Below are 17,797 nucleotides of genomic sequence, written 5' to 3' on the forward strand. Positions count from 1 at the left end.
AGGACCAAAGACCTGGTTCTATAGTCTGATCTGCCCATTGTAAACTGAACAGCGAGAGATGTCTGTTTAATCTGGTTTCCCTTGCATCTTCCTTCTTCAAATTTCCAACTCTTGCTTTTTTTCCAGAATCATTTTGGGAAGAACAAAAGTGCGTAAGTAGAGGTCTTAATTTTTTTTTGTTCATCAGATTGTGGGAATACTTTATAGGATAGGAACTAGGGCTCTAAAGAATATTCATATTCAATTCGGCCCCAAATACATTATTCATGTTTGAATTAATTTAGCCAAATAAGAATAATCTGGGGCTCTAGTGTGCTAAATCCTACTGAAATAAAACACTTGATCTCCAGTTTCACGTTGCTTCCTTTATTATTTCTTATGTTAAAGCTCTGCCCAGTATTCATATTTGGTATTCATATTCAGCCAAATAGTAAAATATGCTATTTGGTATAGCTTTGATAGGGACCCTGAGTAGGGCCAGAGGCAAACCAAGTACCTGCAGTCTCATGAAAATACCGACAGGGCTTTGAAGGCAAAAGTGAAAAGCAGCGCAGCCTATGAATATTGCATCTGAGCAGGATAAAGATCTCTTGGTTTTCTTTGTGCTGGTTCTCGTGCAGTTTCTATCAAGTGAGAAACATCAGCAGGAGTGGGAAGGGGAGGGTTTTGAGTTTAGCTCATGCGCTTTCAGTAGTAGCTCAAGGTAAGTTAGATTCAGGTATAGTTGGTATTTCCCTGTTCGAAAAGGCCTAAGTTTGTGCTGATGGTTAGGTAATGACAAATAACTGCAAGGCCCATCTCAGTCTGTGCGCTTTCCTACTACAGTCATGTACTTTAGCCTCATTTCCACCCCTCCCATATTAAGTTTAGTTTCTGCTAGCTCAAGGTTTTGTGTGTAGTTTGTTTTTTTGGTACTTTAGCAAAGCCTCTAGCCCAGTCAAGAGAACTTGGAACACTCAATTTGGGTTTAAAACTCAAGACTATGAGCCAACATTTGGGTCATTAGGAGGGTTCCCAGGTGAAGGCATGTATTAGAATATATTCTGGTAATAGTAGCCTGTGCCAGGACCTCCATTAAGATTTTTAGAGGAAGATAGAAATGGCAATAATGCCTTTTTCTTCTTCTTCTGATGGAAACAGAATGCCCAGTGAGCTGAGTTTACACTTTGGGTTAATTGGTGATATAGTAACATAGTAGATGACGGCAGAAAAAGACCTGCATGATCCATCCAGTCTGCCCAACAAGATAACTCATATGTGCTACTTTTTGTGTATACCTTGCCTTGATTTGTATCTGTCTTTTCAGGGCACAGACCATAGAAGTCTGCCCAGCACTAGCCCCACCTCCCAACCACCGGCTCTGCCATCCAATCTCGGCTAAGCTCCTGAGGATCCATTCCTTCCGAACAGGATTCCTTTATGTTTATACTACTACTACTTAACATTTCTAAAGCGTTACTAGGGTTACGCAGCGCTGTACAGTTTAACAAAGAAGGGACAGTCCCTGCTCAAAGGAGCTTACAATCTAAAGGACAACATGTTTATCCCACACATGTTTGAATTCCGTTACCGTTTTCATCTCCACCACCTCCCGCGGGAGGGCATTCCAAGCATCCACCACTCTCTCCGTGAAAAAATACTTCCTGACATTTTTCTCGAGTCTGCCCTCCTTCAATTTCATTTCATGTCCTCTAGTTCTACCACCTTCCCATCTCCGGAAAAGGTTCATTTGCAGATTAATACATTTCAAATATTTGAACGTCTGTATCATATCACCCCTGTTTCTCCTTTCCTCCAGGGTATACATGTTCAGGTCAGCAAGTCTCTCATACGTCTTGTAACGCAAATCCCATACCATTCTCGTAGCTTTTCTTTGCACCGCTTCAATTCTTTTTATATCCTTAGCAAGATACGGCTTCCAAAACTGAACACAATACTCCAGGTGGGGCCTCACCAACGACTTATACAGGGGCATCAACACCCCCTTTCTTCTGCTGGTCACACCTCTCTCTATACAACCTAGCAACCTTCTAGCTACGGCCACCGCCTTGTCACACTGTTTCGTCACCTTCAGATCCTCAGATAGTATCACCCCAAGATCCCTCTCCCTGTCCGTACCTATCAGACTCTCGCCGCCTAACACATACGTCTCCCGTGGATTTCTACTCCCAAAGTGCATCACTTTGCATTTCTTCGCATTGAATTTTAATTGCCAAACCTTAGACCATTCTTCTAGTTTCCTCAGATCCTTTTTCATGTTTTCCACTCCCTCCCGGGTGTCCACTCTGTTACAGATCTTAGTATCATCCGCAAATAGGCAAACTTTACCTTCTAACCCTTCGGCAATGTTACTCACAAATATATTGAACAGAATTGGCCCCAGCACCGATCTTTGAGGCACTCCACTACTCACCTTTCCCTCATCCGAGCGAATTCCATTAACCACCACCTTCTGGTGTCTGTCCGTCAACCAGTTCCTAATCCAGTTCGCCACTTTGGGTCCTATCTTCAGCCTGTCCAGTTTATTGAAGAGCCTCCTGTGGGGAACCGTGTCAAAAGCTTTGCTGAAATCTAAGTAGATTTCTAACCATTTCTCAGGGGATTACCTGGAATTACTGCCGGCAGCCGCGTTGGGCTGACAGTAGTCCAAGAATAGTGAGTGGTAAGCCCGTGTTGGGCTAACTGCCGTGTTAGGCTTACCACCATTCTGTAAAAGGGCCCCATAATAAAAAATATAATTAAAAAAGTATGTAATCATGTAATAAAATAACCAGTGTACGATGGAAGTGTGGTTCAAAAGAGACATTCTGTGAGTGTGAAAATCAAAGAATAATGTAAACAATTTATGTTAAATGAAAGACATAAGGAAAAATAATGGAACGGTAAATATATTTGTCAACATGGAGAACTGACTGGCGTAAAAGAGTCTTGCTGGGTAGAAATGGACAGCAGCAAACAATTATGTCTGGAGGTGCATAAATAAATAATGCACTTTCCCAACTTTCAAAAACCCTATTGGTAGAGAACATAATTTATTTAAAAAAAAATTAAGCAGAAGTGAGCCAAGGGTGCACAAAAAAAAAACCTCACTGACTATCCGATTTAGAACAAAGAAATATTCATGAAAGTATATTATTTTTGTTACATTTGTACCCCGCGCTTTCCCACTCATGGTAGGCTCAATGAGGCTTACATGGGGCAATGGAGGGTTAAGTGACTTGCCCAGAGTCACAAGGAGCTGCCTGTGCCTGAAGTGGGAATCAAACTCAGTTCCTCAGGACCAAAGTCCACCACCCTACCCACTAGGCCACTCCTCCAAAGTCAAAGGTGATAAGAAAGTGCAAGAGAATGTCCAATGTTGAAACAATGTGTTGCAATATACTCAAACACGTGATAATATATAAATGTTATAATTTTGATAGAAAACGTTAATTGAAGCCGGCTATTAACATACTCGCACTCTCGGTTCATAAATGCTAACCGAGTGATCCTAAAAAGGAATGTCATGGGCTGTCTCATAAAAAGATCAATTAGACATTGTGAAAAAGGTAACAGAGTACAGTGTTTGTTGCGAGGCATTCAAAAAAATATAAACTTGTGCATGCTATAACGATCCAAAAGTAGCAAAGAAACATAAGTCAACGTAGCGCTAACCTGTAATATAAACACTGTATGTAACTGTGCGTTTAGGAAAATAGGTTCCCACTTACCAAAAAAGCAGTATAATGGGGGTACGACGTGCACAATAATGCTTACTGGTCTGCTGCATATAGAGAACAGGAGCCCCTCCCCCCCCCCCAAGAAGGTGGGGTAGGAGTGCTCAGTTCAAATTAAATTGAAAAAAGGGAAGGGGAATGGGACTCTATACCACTTTTGCAACTACATTCAAAGCGGTTTATCTGGGGCAACGGAGGGTTATGTGACTTACCCAGAGTCACAAGGAGCTGCAATGGGAATTGAACCCAATTTCCCAGGACCATCGTCCGCTGCACTAACCACTAGGCTACTCCTTCACTCTGAGGAAAAGCTTCTGTAAAACTCGCCCAAGTAACTGGTGCTGGCTTTGAATGTAAAAGTGTAAATTAGTGAATCACTACCAATAAAAGTGTCCTGGGAATGAAGTGTCCATAATGTGATGTGAAATGAGGAAGAGTGTACACAAAAACAATTAATACATATGTTACTGATGTCTTAACAAGTAACGCGAGAGTGGTGTGAATTCTGAAATAATAATGAATAATGATAAAAATATACCCACAAATATAATACCGTTCTAATGCTTGTACAGAAATTATAATTGATGGTGAATGTGAATGTATGAAAATTAACAACCGTAAGTGCATGAAATAATATTATGAAATATTGTGCAAACATATATTCACTAGTTAAACCAATTATGGTGTGCAATATGTTATAATTATTACATTATAATTATTCTCCGAGGACAAGCAGGCTGCTTGTTCTCACTGATGGGTGACGTCCACGGCAGCCCCTCCAATCGGAAACTTCACTAGCAAAGTCCTTTGCTAGCCCTCGCGCGCCCGCGCGCACCGCGCATGCGCGGCCGTCTTCCCGCCCGAAACCGGCTCAAGCCGGCCAGTCTTCTTTTGTCCGCACTCGGTACGGTCGTGTTTTCGCCGTGTCGAGCCCCGGAAAGTCGACCTCGCGCGTCCAATTTGTTTTGAACGTGTTTTTTTCCTTCGGGAAAGCTTTGTCCTAGTCGGGAAGTGCTCCGGAAACCCCCCGCCGGGTTTCGTGTAAATCCTCCCCGTACTTCCAGCTTTTTTGCCCCGGTAAGTTTTCTTTCGTCGTCGGGGTAGGCCTCTTTTCGGCCTCGGTCGAGATTTTTTCTCCCTCTAAATTTGGTGCTTCAAATTTCGCCATTTCGGCTTTTGATTTCGCCGGCGTGATTTTTCCGCCCATGACATCGAAGCCTTCCAGCGGCTTCAAGAAGTGCACCCAGTGCGCCCGGGTTATCTCGCTCACTGATCGACACTCGTCGTGTCTTCAGTGTCTGGGGGCCGAGCACCGCCCTCAGAACTGCAGTCTGTGTTCCCTGCTTCAAAGGCGGACTCAGGTAGCGAGACTAGCCCAGTGGAACGTGTTGTTCTCGGGCTCTTCGTCGGCATCGGCACCGGGATCTTCGAGTGCATCGACGTCGTCAGCGTCCAGACCATCTTCCTCGGCCGCCCCTGCATCGAGTGCATCGAGGCATCGGGCCTCTGCATCGGCGCCGAGACATCGGATAGCTGCATCGACGTCGGTGGTACCAGGACCTCGTCTGCTGATGTCGTCGGACGGTGGTGCATCGGGTGGAGTGCAGGTGAGGGCTGTCCATTCCCCTGCTGGTGGCGGTGAGCCCTCGGGTGGGTCTCCTCCTACCCTGAGGGCTCCTGCGGTACAGCCCCCCCGAGATCGACCTTCTTCAGTCTCGGCCCCGAGGAAGCGACGGATGGATTCGACGTCCTCCTCGTCGGTGCCGGGGAGCTCTGGTGACATGCTTCGGAAGAAATCGAAGAAGCATCGACACCGGTCTCCTCCCCGTGTCGGCACCGAGAGCTCTGGGTCGCCGAGGGATTCGGCACCCAGCAGGCATCGGCACCGAGAGGACCGCTCACCCTCTGTTCAGGAGGTGTCGATGCGCTCCGCTCTGGACAGCCCGGAACAGCCTCCACGCCCGGAACAGGTACTGACGTCGACGCCTGCATCGACCTCTCAGCCTTTCTCTGCAGCCGCTCTAAACGAGAGCCTCCGGGCCGTTCTCCCAGAGATTCTGGGAGAGCTGTTGCGCCCTACCCCTCCGGTACCGGCGGTGCTTGCGCCACCGGTACCGTCGAGCGTGGCGCCGGCTGGCCCATCGCCCAGGTTGAGGTCCCCGACGTCGGTACCGCGTGCGGTACCGACCGCGGCCACCTCCCAGGAAGGCTCCCCGACTACGTCGGCGGAGGGAGCTTCGCCGATGCGGGCGAGGGAGTCTACCTCTCGACGCCCCATCGTGGACGGGGTTCCACGGAGTCGAGCAGGGCGAGGTTGCAGACACAGGTCCGTGAACTTGTGTCTGACACCGAGGGTGAGGCCTCGTGGGAGGAAGAGGAAGATCCCAGATATTTCTCTGACGAGGAGTCTGAGGGTCTTCCGTCTGATCCCACTCCCTCTCCTGAGAGACAGCTTTCTCCTCCCGAGAGTCTGTCTTTTGCCTCCTTTGTCCGGGAGATGTCTACGGCCATCCCCTTCCCGGTGGTTGTGGAGGACGAGCCCAGGGCTGAAATGTTTGAGCTCCTGGACTATCCTTCTCCACCTAAGGAAGCGTCCACTGTTCCCTTGCACCATGTCCTGAAGAAGACATTGCTTGCGAACTGGACCAAGCCATTAACTAATCCCCACATTCCCAAGAAGATCGAGTCCCAGTACCGGATCCATGGGGACCCAGAGCTGATGCGCACTCAGTTGCCTCATGACTCTGGAGTTGTGGATTTGGCCCTAAAGAAGGCTAAGAGTTCTAGGGAACATGCTTCGGCGCCCCCGGGCAAGGACGCTAGAACCTTAGACTCCTTTGGGAGGAAGGCCTACCATTCCTCTATGCTCGTGTCCAAGATCCAGTCTTACCAGCTCTACACGAGCATACACATGCGGAATAATGTGCGGCAGTTGGCGGGCTTGGTTGATGCTCTTCCCCCTGAGCAAGCCAAGCCTTTTCAGGAGGTGGTCAGGCAGCTGAAGGCGTGCAGAAAATTCCTGGCCAGAGGAGTTTATGACACTTTTGATGTTGCGTCCAGGGCCGCTGCTCAAGGTGTGGTGATGCGCAGGCTCTCATGGCTGCGTGCCGCCGACCTGGAGAATAGAATCCAGCAGCGGATTGCGGACTCGCCTTGCCGTGCGGATAACATTTTTGGCGAAAAAGTCGAGCAGGTGGTAGAGTCTCTCCACCAGCGGGACACCGCATTCGACAAGTTCGCCCGCCGGCAGCCTTCAGCTTCTACCTCTACAGGTAGACGATTTTTCGGGGGAAGGAAGACTGTTCCCTATACTTCTGGCAAGCGTAGGTACAATCCTCCTTCCCGACAGCCTGCGGCCCAGGCTAAGCCCCAGCGCGCTCGCTCTCGTCAGCAGCGTGCGACTCAGCAAGGCCCCGCGGCTCCCCAGCAAAAGCAAGGGGCGAGCTTTTGACTGGCTCCAGCAGAGCATAGCCGACATCCAAGTGTCAGTGCCGGGCGACCTGCCTGTCGGAGGGAGGTTGAAAGCTTTTCACCAAAGGTGGCCTCTCATAACCTCCGATCAGTGGGTTCTCCAAATAGTCCGGCAAGGATACACTCTCAATTTGGCTTCAAAACCTCCAAATTGCCCACCGGGAGCTCGGTCCTACAGCTTCCAGCACAAGCAGGTACTTGCAGAGGAACTCTCCGCCCTTCTCAGCGCCAATGCGGTCGAGCCCGTGCCATCCGGGCAAGAAGGGCTGGGGTTCTATTCCAGGTACTTCCTTGTGGAAAAGAAAACAGGGGGGATGCGTCCCATCCTAGACCTAAGGGCCCTGAACAAATATCTCGTAAAAGAAAAGTTCAGGATGCTTTCCCTGGGCACCCTTCTCCCCATGATTCAGCAAAACGATTGGCTATGCTCTCTGGACTTGAAGGATGCCTACACACACATCCCGATACTGCCAGCTCACAGACAGTATCTGCGATTTCAGCTGGGCACACGCCACTTCCAGTACTGTGTGCTACCCTTTGGGCTCGCCTCTGCGCCCAGGGTGTTCACAAAGTGCCTAGCTGTGGTAGCAGCGGCGCTTCGCAGGCTGGGGGTGCACGTGTTCCCATATCTCGACGATTGGCTGGTGAAGAACACATCCGAGGCAGGAGCCCTGCAGTCCATGCAGATGACTATTCGCCTCCTGGAGCTACTGGGGTTTGTGATAAATTACCCAAAGTCCCATCTTCTCCCAGTGCAGAAACTCGAATTCATCGGAGCCCTGCTGGATTCTCGGACGGCTCGCGCCTATCTCCCAGAGGCGAGGGCCAACAACTTGTTGTCCCTCGTCTCGCGGGTGTGAGCGTCCCAGCAGATCACAGCTCGGCAGATGTTGAGATTGCTGGGCCACATGGCTTCCACAGTTCATGTGACTCCCATGGCCCGCCTTCACATGAGATCTGCTCAATGGACCCTAGCCTCCCAGTGGTATCAGGCCGCCGGGGGTCTAGAGGACGTGATCCACCTGTCCACGAGTTTTCTCGAATCCCTGTATTGGTGGACGATTTGCTCCAATTTGACTCTGGGACGTCCCTTCCAAATTCCTCAGCCTCAAAAAGTGCTGACCACGGATGCGTCTCTCCTGGGATGGGGAGCTCATGTCGATGGGCTTCACACCCAAGGAAGGTGGTCCCTCCAAGAAAGCGATCTACAGATCAATCTTCTGGAGTTGCGAGCGATCTGGAACGCTCTGAAGGCTTTCAGAGATCGGCTGTCCCACCAAATTATCCAAATTCAGACAGACAATCAGGTTGCCATGTACTATGTCAACAAGCAGGGGGGCACCGGATCTCGCCCCCTGTGTCAGGAAGCCGTCAGCATGTGGCTCTGGGCTCGCCGTCAAGGCATGGTGCTCCAAGCCACATATCTGGCAGGCGTAAACAACAGTCTGGCCGACAGGTTGAGCAGGATTATGCAACCTCACGAGTGGTCGCTCAATTCCCGTGTGGTGCGACAGATCTTCCAGGCGTGGGGCACCCCCCTGGTGGATCTCTTCGCATCTCAAGTGAACCACAAGGTCCCTCAGTTCTGTTCCAGGCTTCAGGCCCACGGCAGACTGGCGTCGGATGCCTTCCTCCTGGATTGGGGGGAAGGTCTGCTGTATGCTTATCCTCCCATTCCTCTGGTGGGGAAGACTTTGTTGAAACTCAAGCAAGACCGAGGCACCATGATTCTGATTGCTCCCTTTTGGCCGCGTCAGATCTGGTTCCCTCTTCTTCTGGAGTTATCCTCCGAAGAACCGTGGAGATTGGAGTGTTTTCCGACCCCTCATCACGCAGGACGAAGGGGCTCTTCTGCATCCCAACCTCCAGTCCCTGGCTCTCACGGCCTGGATGTTGAGGGCGTAGACTTTGCCTCTTTGGGTCTGCCAGAGGGTGTCTCCCGCATCTTGCTTGCTTCCAGGAAAGACTCCACTAAGAGAAGTTACTTCTTTCATTGGAGGAGGTTTGCCGTCTGGTGTGACAGCAAGGCCCTAGATCCTCGCTCTTGTCCTACACAGACCCTGCTTGAATACCTTCTCCACTTGTCTGAGTCTGGTCTGAAGACCAACTCCGTAAGGGTTCACCTTAGTGCAATCAGTGCATACCATTACCAAGTGGAAGGTAAGCCGATCTCAGGACAGCCTTTAGTTGTTCGCTTCATGAGAGGTTTGCTTTTGTCAAAGCCCCCTGTCAAGCCTCCTACAGTGTCATGGGATCTCAATGTCGTTCTCACCCAGCTGATGAAACCTCCTTTCGAGCCACTGAATTCCTGCCATCCGAAGTACTTGACCTGGAAGGTCATTTTCTTGGTGGCAGTTACCTCGGCTCGTAGAGTCAGTGAGCTTCAGGCCCTGGTAGCCCAGGCCCCTTACACCAAATTTCATCACAACAGAGTAGTCCTCCGCACTCACCCTAAGTTTCTGCCAAAGGTTGTGTCGGAGTTCCATCTGAACCAGTCAATTGTCTTGCCAACATTCTTTCCCCGTCCTCATTCCTGCCCTGCTGAACGTCAGCTGCACACATTGGACTGCAAGAGAGCATTGGCCTTCTATCTGGAGCGGACACAGCCCCACAGACAGTCCGCCCAATTGTTTGTTTCTTTTGATCCCAACAAGAGGGGAGTGGCTGTAGGGAAACGCACCATATCCAATTGGCTAGCAGATTGCATTTCCTTCACTTACGCCCAGGCTGGGCTGGCTCTTGAGGGTCATGTCACGGCTCATAATGTTAGAGCCATGGCTGCGTCGGTAGCCCACTTGAAGTCAGCCACCATGGAGGAAATTTGCAAAGCTGCGACGTGGTCATCTGTCCACACATTCACATCTCATTACTGCCTGCAGCAGGATACCCGACGTGACAGTCGGTTCGGGCAGTCAGTTCTTCAGAACCTGTTTGGGCTTTAGGATCCAACTCCACCCCCCGAGGGCCCTGTTTGTTCTGTTCCAGGCTACACTCTCAGTTAGTTGGTAAATTTTTTAGGTCAATCTCAGTTATGTCCTCGCCGTTGCGAGGCCCAATTGACCAATGTTGTTGTTTTGAGTGAGCCTGGGGGCTAGGGATACCCCATCAGTGAGAACAAGCAGCCTGCTTGTCCTCGGAGAAAGCGAATGCTACATACCTGTAGAAGGTATTCTCCGAGGACAGCAGGCTGATTGTTCTCACAAACCCGCCCGCCTCCCCTTTGGAGTTGTGTCTTCCCTTGAAGTGTATTGTCTTGCTACATACTGGACTGGCCGGCTTGAGCCGGTTTCGGGCGGGAAGACGGCCGCGCATGCGCGGTGCGCGCGGGCGCGCGAGGGCTAGCAAAGGACTTTGCTAGTGAAGTTTCCGATTGGAGGGGCTGCCGTGGACGTCACCCATCAGTGAGAACAATCAGCCTGCTGTCCTCGGAGAATACCTTCTACAGGTATGTAGCATTCGCTTTACAGAAATAACACACTGTCTCATCATATTATCCCAATACAACACATGCAAACCCACAAACATTAAAACCCCAGGATACACCCTCCCTATCTCAGACAGCCTGAAGATTCTCGGAGTAACTATCGACTGAAACCTCCAACTAGAGTCCCAAGCTAAAGTCACCATAAAGAAAATGTTTCTCTCAATGTGGAAACTAAAACGTGTGAAACCATTCTTCCTGAGGGAAATGTTTCGCAACCTGGTACAGTCAATGGTACTAAGCCACAGGGGTGTAGCCAGACAGCAGATTTGGGGTAGGCCTAGGCAACAAGTGAGTGGGCACCAACGTTTCCCCCCACCAAAAAAATATCTCAGCTGGTGGGAAAATGCTTCTGTCCACCTTACCAGTCTGCAGCAGGCATGTGCTGAAAACTGAGCAGCGTTTTCGTTACCATTAGTGGGAAGTCTTCAGCTGGCAGAACTTGGGATCCCCACCAACCACCTATGGCTAGGCCACTGCTAAGCCGCACAGACTATTTTAACGGAATCTATGTGGGATGCGAAGAACAAATCATAAAGAAACTTCAAACCGCCCAAAACACAGTAGCAAGGCTTATATTTGGAAAAAACACGTTTTGACAGCGCCAAACCACTCTGAGAAAAACTGCACTGGCTTCCAATTAAGGAACGTATCGTATTCAAAATCTGCACGACAGTTCACAAAATCATCTACGGCGAAGCACCGGGATACATGACAGACCTCAACGACCTGCCACCCAGAAATACCTTAAAATCAGCACGATCATACCTAAACCTCCACTACCCAAGCAGCAAAGGACTCAAATACAAATCCACTTATGCATCCAGCTTTTCCTACCTGAGCGCACAACTGTGGAACGCAGTACCAAAAGCAGTAAAAACCACACTCGACCACTTGAATTTCCGGAAAGCACTAACAACAGAACTGTTCAGAAGGGCATACCCCACCGACCCAACATAAAAGACCTGGACATTAGCGACACAACGTAACTAAAGATCGTAACGGAGATATCCTAACTCTTCCTTTCCCTCACTAAGTTCTCCCCAATACATGTATCTCACTGTACCATAATATCACCTTAATACTACTCACACCTTGTATTTGTTCACACCAGAATTGGTTAACGCCGATTACGGTACTATGTAAGCCACATTGAGCCCTCAAAGAGGTGAGAAAATGTGGGATACAGATGCAACAACTAATAATGATAAAAGCATTTTGTCTGTTATGAATCTTAAAACCTAGGAAACTAAAAAGGAATAATAAAAGAATGTTATGGTAAGAAAAATGTTGTAGTGAAAAAATAACATTAAAGGGAGGGGCACCATGGTACTGAACTCATAAATAAGCCGTTGTTCCTCTCTCAAGAGCATATTATTGATATTATTCCTGCACCAATGTAGTAGAGTGATTTGTGCTGTACCAATGGCTTTTTTTATTATAGTTTTTATTATATATAGTTTTATTTGAAAATGTTTTAGTACATTTGAGTATGGTCTTTAATATACTTCATGTACACGTTTTGTGATTCTGATTCTATATCCTTGTAAATATAGTTGGCTTACATGTTTTATATTTTTAGCTTCTTTCATATATCTATAATTTTGTATGATGCGACACATTTTTATTAGATCTTTCTCATCTCTAGACTCCTGAAGCAGGTATGTTTGTGGTGCTGAAATGCAGTGCCATGTCGAGTCATTTGAGTCTTTTTTTTACCACTACTACACAAGTTTTCAATAAACTTTTGGCTGTTAATCTCATCATCTGTTGAGCCTTTTTCCATTTCCCAGTCCTTATTTATTTATTTGTAGCATTTGTATCCCACATTTTCCCACCTATTTGCAGGCTCAGTGTGGCTTACATTTCCCGTAATGGCGGTTGCCATTTCCGGGTAGCAGAATTACAAATGGTATTGCGTTAAGTTGCATACATACATGGAACATAACATATATGATACAGGTCATGGTATATATATGTACCATGTGCATACATACTTGGTACAGAATAATACATTATGGTGTTGTATAAGGTTCCTGAGTAATAAATTGGATTATAACCTACATTAGGTCATCAACTATAGAGAAACCCTATTTGGCATAGGGTTTAAGGTGGTAGAGTTAGTCCTGTGATAAGATTTCAGTTTTGTATAGATCGTATATAGTGTTGATATTTAGTATTTAAGATGGATGTTTATGGTATGCTTTCTTGAAAAGGTCTGTTTTCAATAGCCTTCGGAAGATGGTTAGGTCTTGCGTTGTTTTTATTGCCTTCGGTAGTGCGTTCCATAGCTACGTGCAGATGTATGAGAAGCTGGTCGCATATGTGGATTTATATTTTAGCCCTTTACAGTCATGATAGTGGAGATTGAGGAATGTGCGTGATGATCTTTTTGCGTTCCTAATAGGTAGGTCTATAAGGTCTGACATATAGGTCGGAGCTTCCCCGTAAATGATTTTGTGGACCAGGGTGCAAACTTTGAATGCAATTCGTTCTTTTAATGGGAGCCAGTGTAGTTTTTCTCTTAGGGGTTTTGCGCTTTCGTATTTAGTTTTCCCAACTATGAGTCTGGCTGCTGTGTTTTGAGTGGTCTGAAGCTTCTTAATGATTTGTTCTTTGCATCCAACATAGATGGAATTGCAGTAGTCTAGATGGCTTAGTACCATTGATTGTACTAGGCTGCGGAATACTTCCCTTGGGAAGAAAGGTTTGATTCTTTTAAGTTTCCACATTGAGTAGAACATTTTCTTTGCTGTATTTTTCGCATGGTCTTCAAGTGTGAGATTTCGATCAATTGTGACTCCCAGAAATTTCAAGCTGTTTGAGACCGGGAGGATGTAATCTGGGGTGTTTATGGTTTTGGGTTTGTTTGTGTTGTATTGTGAGGACAGGATGAGACATTGTGTTTTTTCTGTGTTTAGCTTCCGCCCATGAGTTCATTGTTTGGAGGCTGTGTGTGATTTTGTTTGTGATTTCTAGATAGCTTATTCCACATTGTTCTTTTATCAAAAAAAGTTCCTGTTCTAGTCAGATGTAAACATACTCGATTTAAGGCAGGCGTTACAAGATCACAAGACATCAGCGATCGTAACTGATGAGATGGAACAAAATTACAAAAATATTTTTAGTTGTGCTGGAAATGGTGCATGCTCAAGGTGGAACCACTGCTGGAGGCCACACTGGGCCAGCAGTAGTTTTTTTTACATTTGTACCCCACACTTTCCCACTCATAGCAGGTTCAATGTGGCTTACAAATTATATACAGGTACTTATTTGTACCTGGGGCAATGGAGGGTTAAGTGACTTGCCCAGAGTCACAAGGAGCTGCCTGTGCCTGCAGTGGGAATTGAACCCAGTTCCCCAGGACCAAAGTCCACCACTCTAATCACTAGGCCGCTCCTCCACTCCTATGGAGCAGCAAAAGTTCCAGTTTGCTGTGAGGCATGCCCATTGCTGCATGGCAACCCTTTAGTAAAAGGGTCCCTATGTATGGAGCAGGGTATCTATCATACATGAAGAATCACCATACTTCTTAAACAAAGAAAGAAAATCATGCCATTGAGGAGAGGAGAAATTTGTCCAAGTTCTATCTATTGGTATCACCTCTCCAGAGGGTAGATCAATTAACTCAAAAATAATATCAGGGAACGAAGATCTAAGTGTACTTAGTTTGCGTACGCCTTGTAGCGCTATAAAAATGCTAAATAGTAGTAGTAGTAGTAGTACTCTGAAAATAATCATCTAGTTGACCTGCTATAGGAATCTTCTCAAGAGGGAAAGGGAATGGGACGATATACAACCTTTCTGTGGTTTTTGCAACTACATTCAAAGCTGTTTGCATAGTATATACAGGTTCTTATATTTGTACCTGGGGCAATGGAGGGTTAAGTGACTTGCCGAGAGTTACAAGGAGCTGCAATGGGAACTGAGCCCATTTCCCCAGGATCAAAGTCTACTGCAATAATCACTTGACTACTCCTCCACTCCTGAATATGAGGGGAAGGTATAGTAGTAAGAGTTTCAACAATCTGAACAAGCTGCTTAGTACTGGAGAGATCAGCTCTGATCATGTTAGAGTAGTAATTTTTTCTAGCATTCTTGAGGGCTTTTTTTTTTTTTTATAATCGTAGGCTGATCAATTTTTTCCCCCTCAGCCATTTCTGTTCAAGTTTCCTACATAATCGTTTCAAGTTAAATAGGTCTGATGTAAACCATGTGTTGCTCTGTCTTGGGTATCTTACTTTAGACTCAAGAAAAATGTCAGGAAGTATTTTTCACGGAGAGAGTGGTGGATGCTTGGAATGCCCTCCCGCGGGAGGTGATGGAGATGAAAACGGTAACTGAATTCAAACATGCGTGGGATAAACACAAAGGAATCCTGTTCAGAAGGAATGAATCCTCAGCAGCTTAGCCAAGATTAGGTGGTGGAGCCGGTGGTGGGAGGCGGGGCTGGTGGTTGGGAGGCAGGGATAGTGCTGGGCAGACTTCTACGGTCTGTGCCCTGAAAATGACAGATACAAATCAAGGTAAGGTATACACAAAAAGTAGCACATATGAGTTTATCTTGTTGGGCAGACTGGATGCACCGTGCAGGTCTTTTTCTGCCATTATCTACTATGTTTTTAGAATAACTTGGTGCTATCTTGTCTAAAATATCAGTGCTAATCTTACTCCTGTCTCCAAACTCAGAAGGGCTATTATCTGGCCAATGTAGTGAAAAAGCTGCCCGAAATTGGCTGGATCAATTCTGCGTAGGGGTATAACAAATAGCATGCTGCTTAGGGGAATCCTTACATTATCTCCAATTTAATGTACGTGAACTTTAAAAAATGATCCAACCATAATGTTTTGTCCCATTTAATGTCTGCTATACTAATATTAGAGATAGAAAATGAGTTGTCACAGAAGGAAACGAAATCTAATTGGTGCCTTTTTTCATGGGTAGAATAAGGAGGCAGAATAAAATAATTCAAAGTGGAAAGAAAAGAATAAAGATCCACCTTCCTAGAGTCCTGTAGATGTAAGTTAATATCTCCTAGAATCAAACTATGGGCCCCTTTTATAAAGTGGTGGTACACGCACCACCGCTTTGCTCTACGCCAAATCGGGACTACCACCAGGCCACTGCAGGAACCTGACAGTAGTTCCCATCCCCAGCGCATGCAATTTCCAGCACGACAAAAATAATTTTTCATTTTTGTGGCACTATGTGCTGCCTGGTTACAGTCAGGTTAGCGCAGAAGCCCTTATCGTCACTGAAACAGGTGGTGGTAAGGACACCCCCTGGAAATGGCCACATGCCAATCTCTGTGATTAGTACAGGGCCATTTCTTTTTGGGGGCCAAAACCAACCTTTTACCCACTGCTGTAAAAGGGAGCTTCAGTGTGCGGCAAATCCACGTGCCGACACCACCGCAGGCCCCCTTTTACCACAGCTTAGTAAAAGGGGCCCTATATGAGCTATAAATTGAGGTCCTAAAGACAAACTCATAGAGGTGGTAAGAGATTAGTAGAATTCCTTGTCCAAGCTCGATATTTTATTTATTAGTATTTATTTACCACCTTCTTGAAGGAATTTGCTCAAGGCGGTATATAAAAAGAATAAGTCAAACATAAGCAATAGACAATTACAGCAGTAAAAATATTTAAACAACAATATAAAGTACGGCATAGTATGTGACATACAATGTCAACACAATACGTAATAAAGCATTTATCATAGACAGTGTAGAGCATAAGCAAAGATGGAGGAACATATAGATAAGACAGAGTAACAGGAGTAAGAAAATAAGGGGATTAATTTAATTAAAGTTGCAAATGTCAGAAAGGTGCTTGAGTATTATCTTAGCTAGGGAGGGAATGAGTAATCACGTCCTGCTATGTAGTATGTGCAATAAATCAACTTTAAACGGGCACACTTAAAGATTCATTTCATTTGCAAGACGGGGGCAATTATATGTCCAATAAACAAAACACTTAGCCCAGCGTCTTATGATTTATAACAAATTATTTATTTTCCAAAGTTGCTTGAAGAATTATATATAAACTTAGCCTTATGAAATCAATTTAATGACTCTATGTAAGGACTGTTGGCCAACATGCAGTATGTTTCGCTAGTGCTGCGTCAGGGTTCGGTCCATGCATTGAGTGCCATAATCAACATACTGCTTACATGGCGACACCAACGCTATTATGCTGGGGCATTGGGTAGTCCTCATTTGTAATTAGCCCTGACATGTACCATTGTTTCTCAGATTGTCTCTCTATTATTTTCATACAGGTTCCAGCCACCGCCCCTTCCTCCCCCAAGACATGGTGAGTTTATGCAAAATAGTTTTTACATACCTGCTCAATACGTTCATTTTCTCCCAATTATATAGTTTTTTTTCCCTATGCTCCTCCTGCACTGAGGATCCTGCACCTCTCTCCTGTCCTTTCCTCGTCACAGATCCAAGCAGAGTTATGAGCTCAGAACTTCCATAATGCCATTTTCTCTTCTACCTTACAGAGAAGTCACCGTGTCCATCTGTAGCAGCAAAACTGAAAGGTTGCTGGTACCTTTATTCAATAAGCCTCTTTGTCACTTTCTCCCTTTCTTATATTTTAAATCCCTCCAAAGTTTCCTGTTAGTCAGTGTTATGAAAACTTCACAACTAATGTAATGTTCTCATGTACATTGATTTGAAGATGGATAATGTGCTCCTAAACATAGCCTGTGATATTGACCTGTGTGTGTTTTTTGTTTCAGAGAGCAGCAGAGATGAGGTAAGTTTTTGCTCCACTGTGCAGTAGTCTCTGATGTGGGAGTAGCGGCTGTGTGTTTATCTTCTTTTTATATCATGTCACGTTTTCAGAGCCATTTATCTGGGTAAATGTGACTGAATATTAAATTCCTCTAATATTACTAAAAGCATGCATGGTATTCCACAGACGTTTTTAGCTGCCTTGAAGGAGGTGTCCTGGGGACATAAGGTCTGTGTGACTTTTTTTTGGATGGGAAATGTACACCCATCAAAAGGAAATGTAAAATCCATGGGTACAAACTTTCAAGATGAAAATGTGTATGCTTTTTCTTTCAAAATTGGTGCTAGTCCATAGGTAAAACATTGGCTCAGAAGGTCCATGGTTG

At 46.1% G+C, this 17,797-nt stretch overlaps 1 protein-coding gene across 1 annotated transcript in view; it reads left to right on the forward strand.

Moving 5' to 3' along the window:
• The first annotated feature begins 557 nt into the window (after positions 1-557).
• The window catches only part of SH2D6 (SH2 domain containing 6), a 65,294-nt gene continuing 48,054 nt past the window's right edge, over positions 558-17,797 (forward strand). The window contains exons 1-3 of the mRNA XM_030202487.1: positions 558-703; positions 16,949-16,983; positions 17,417-17,433. Coding sequence (XP_030058347.1) covers positions 558-703; positions 16,949-16,983; positions 17,417-17,433 — 198 coding nt within the window. The remainder of the gene's footprint in view (positions 704-16,948; positions 16,984-17,416; positions 17,434-17,797) is intronic.

The sequence above is a fragment of the Microcaecilia unicolor genome, chromosome 4 (assembly GCF_901765095.1).
Source record: "Microcaecilia unicolor chromosome 4, aMicUni1.1, whole genome shotgun sequence".
NCBI lineage: Eukaryota > Metazoa > Chordata > Amphibia > Gymnophiona > Siphonopidae > Microcaecilia > Microcaecilia unicolor.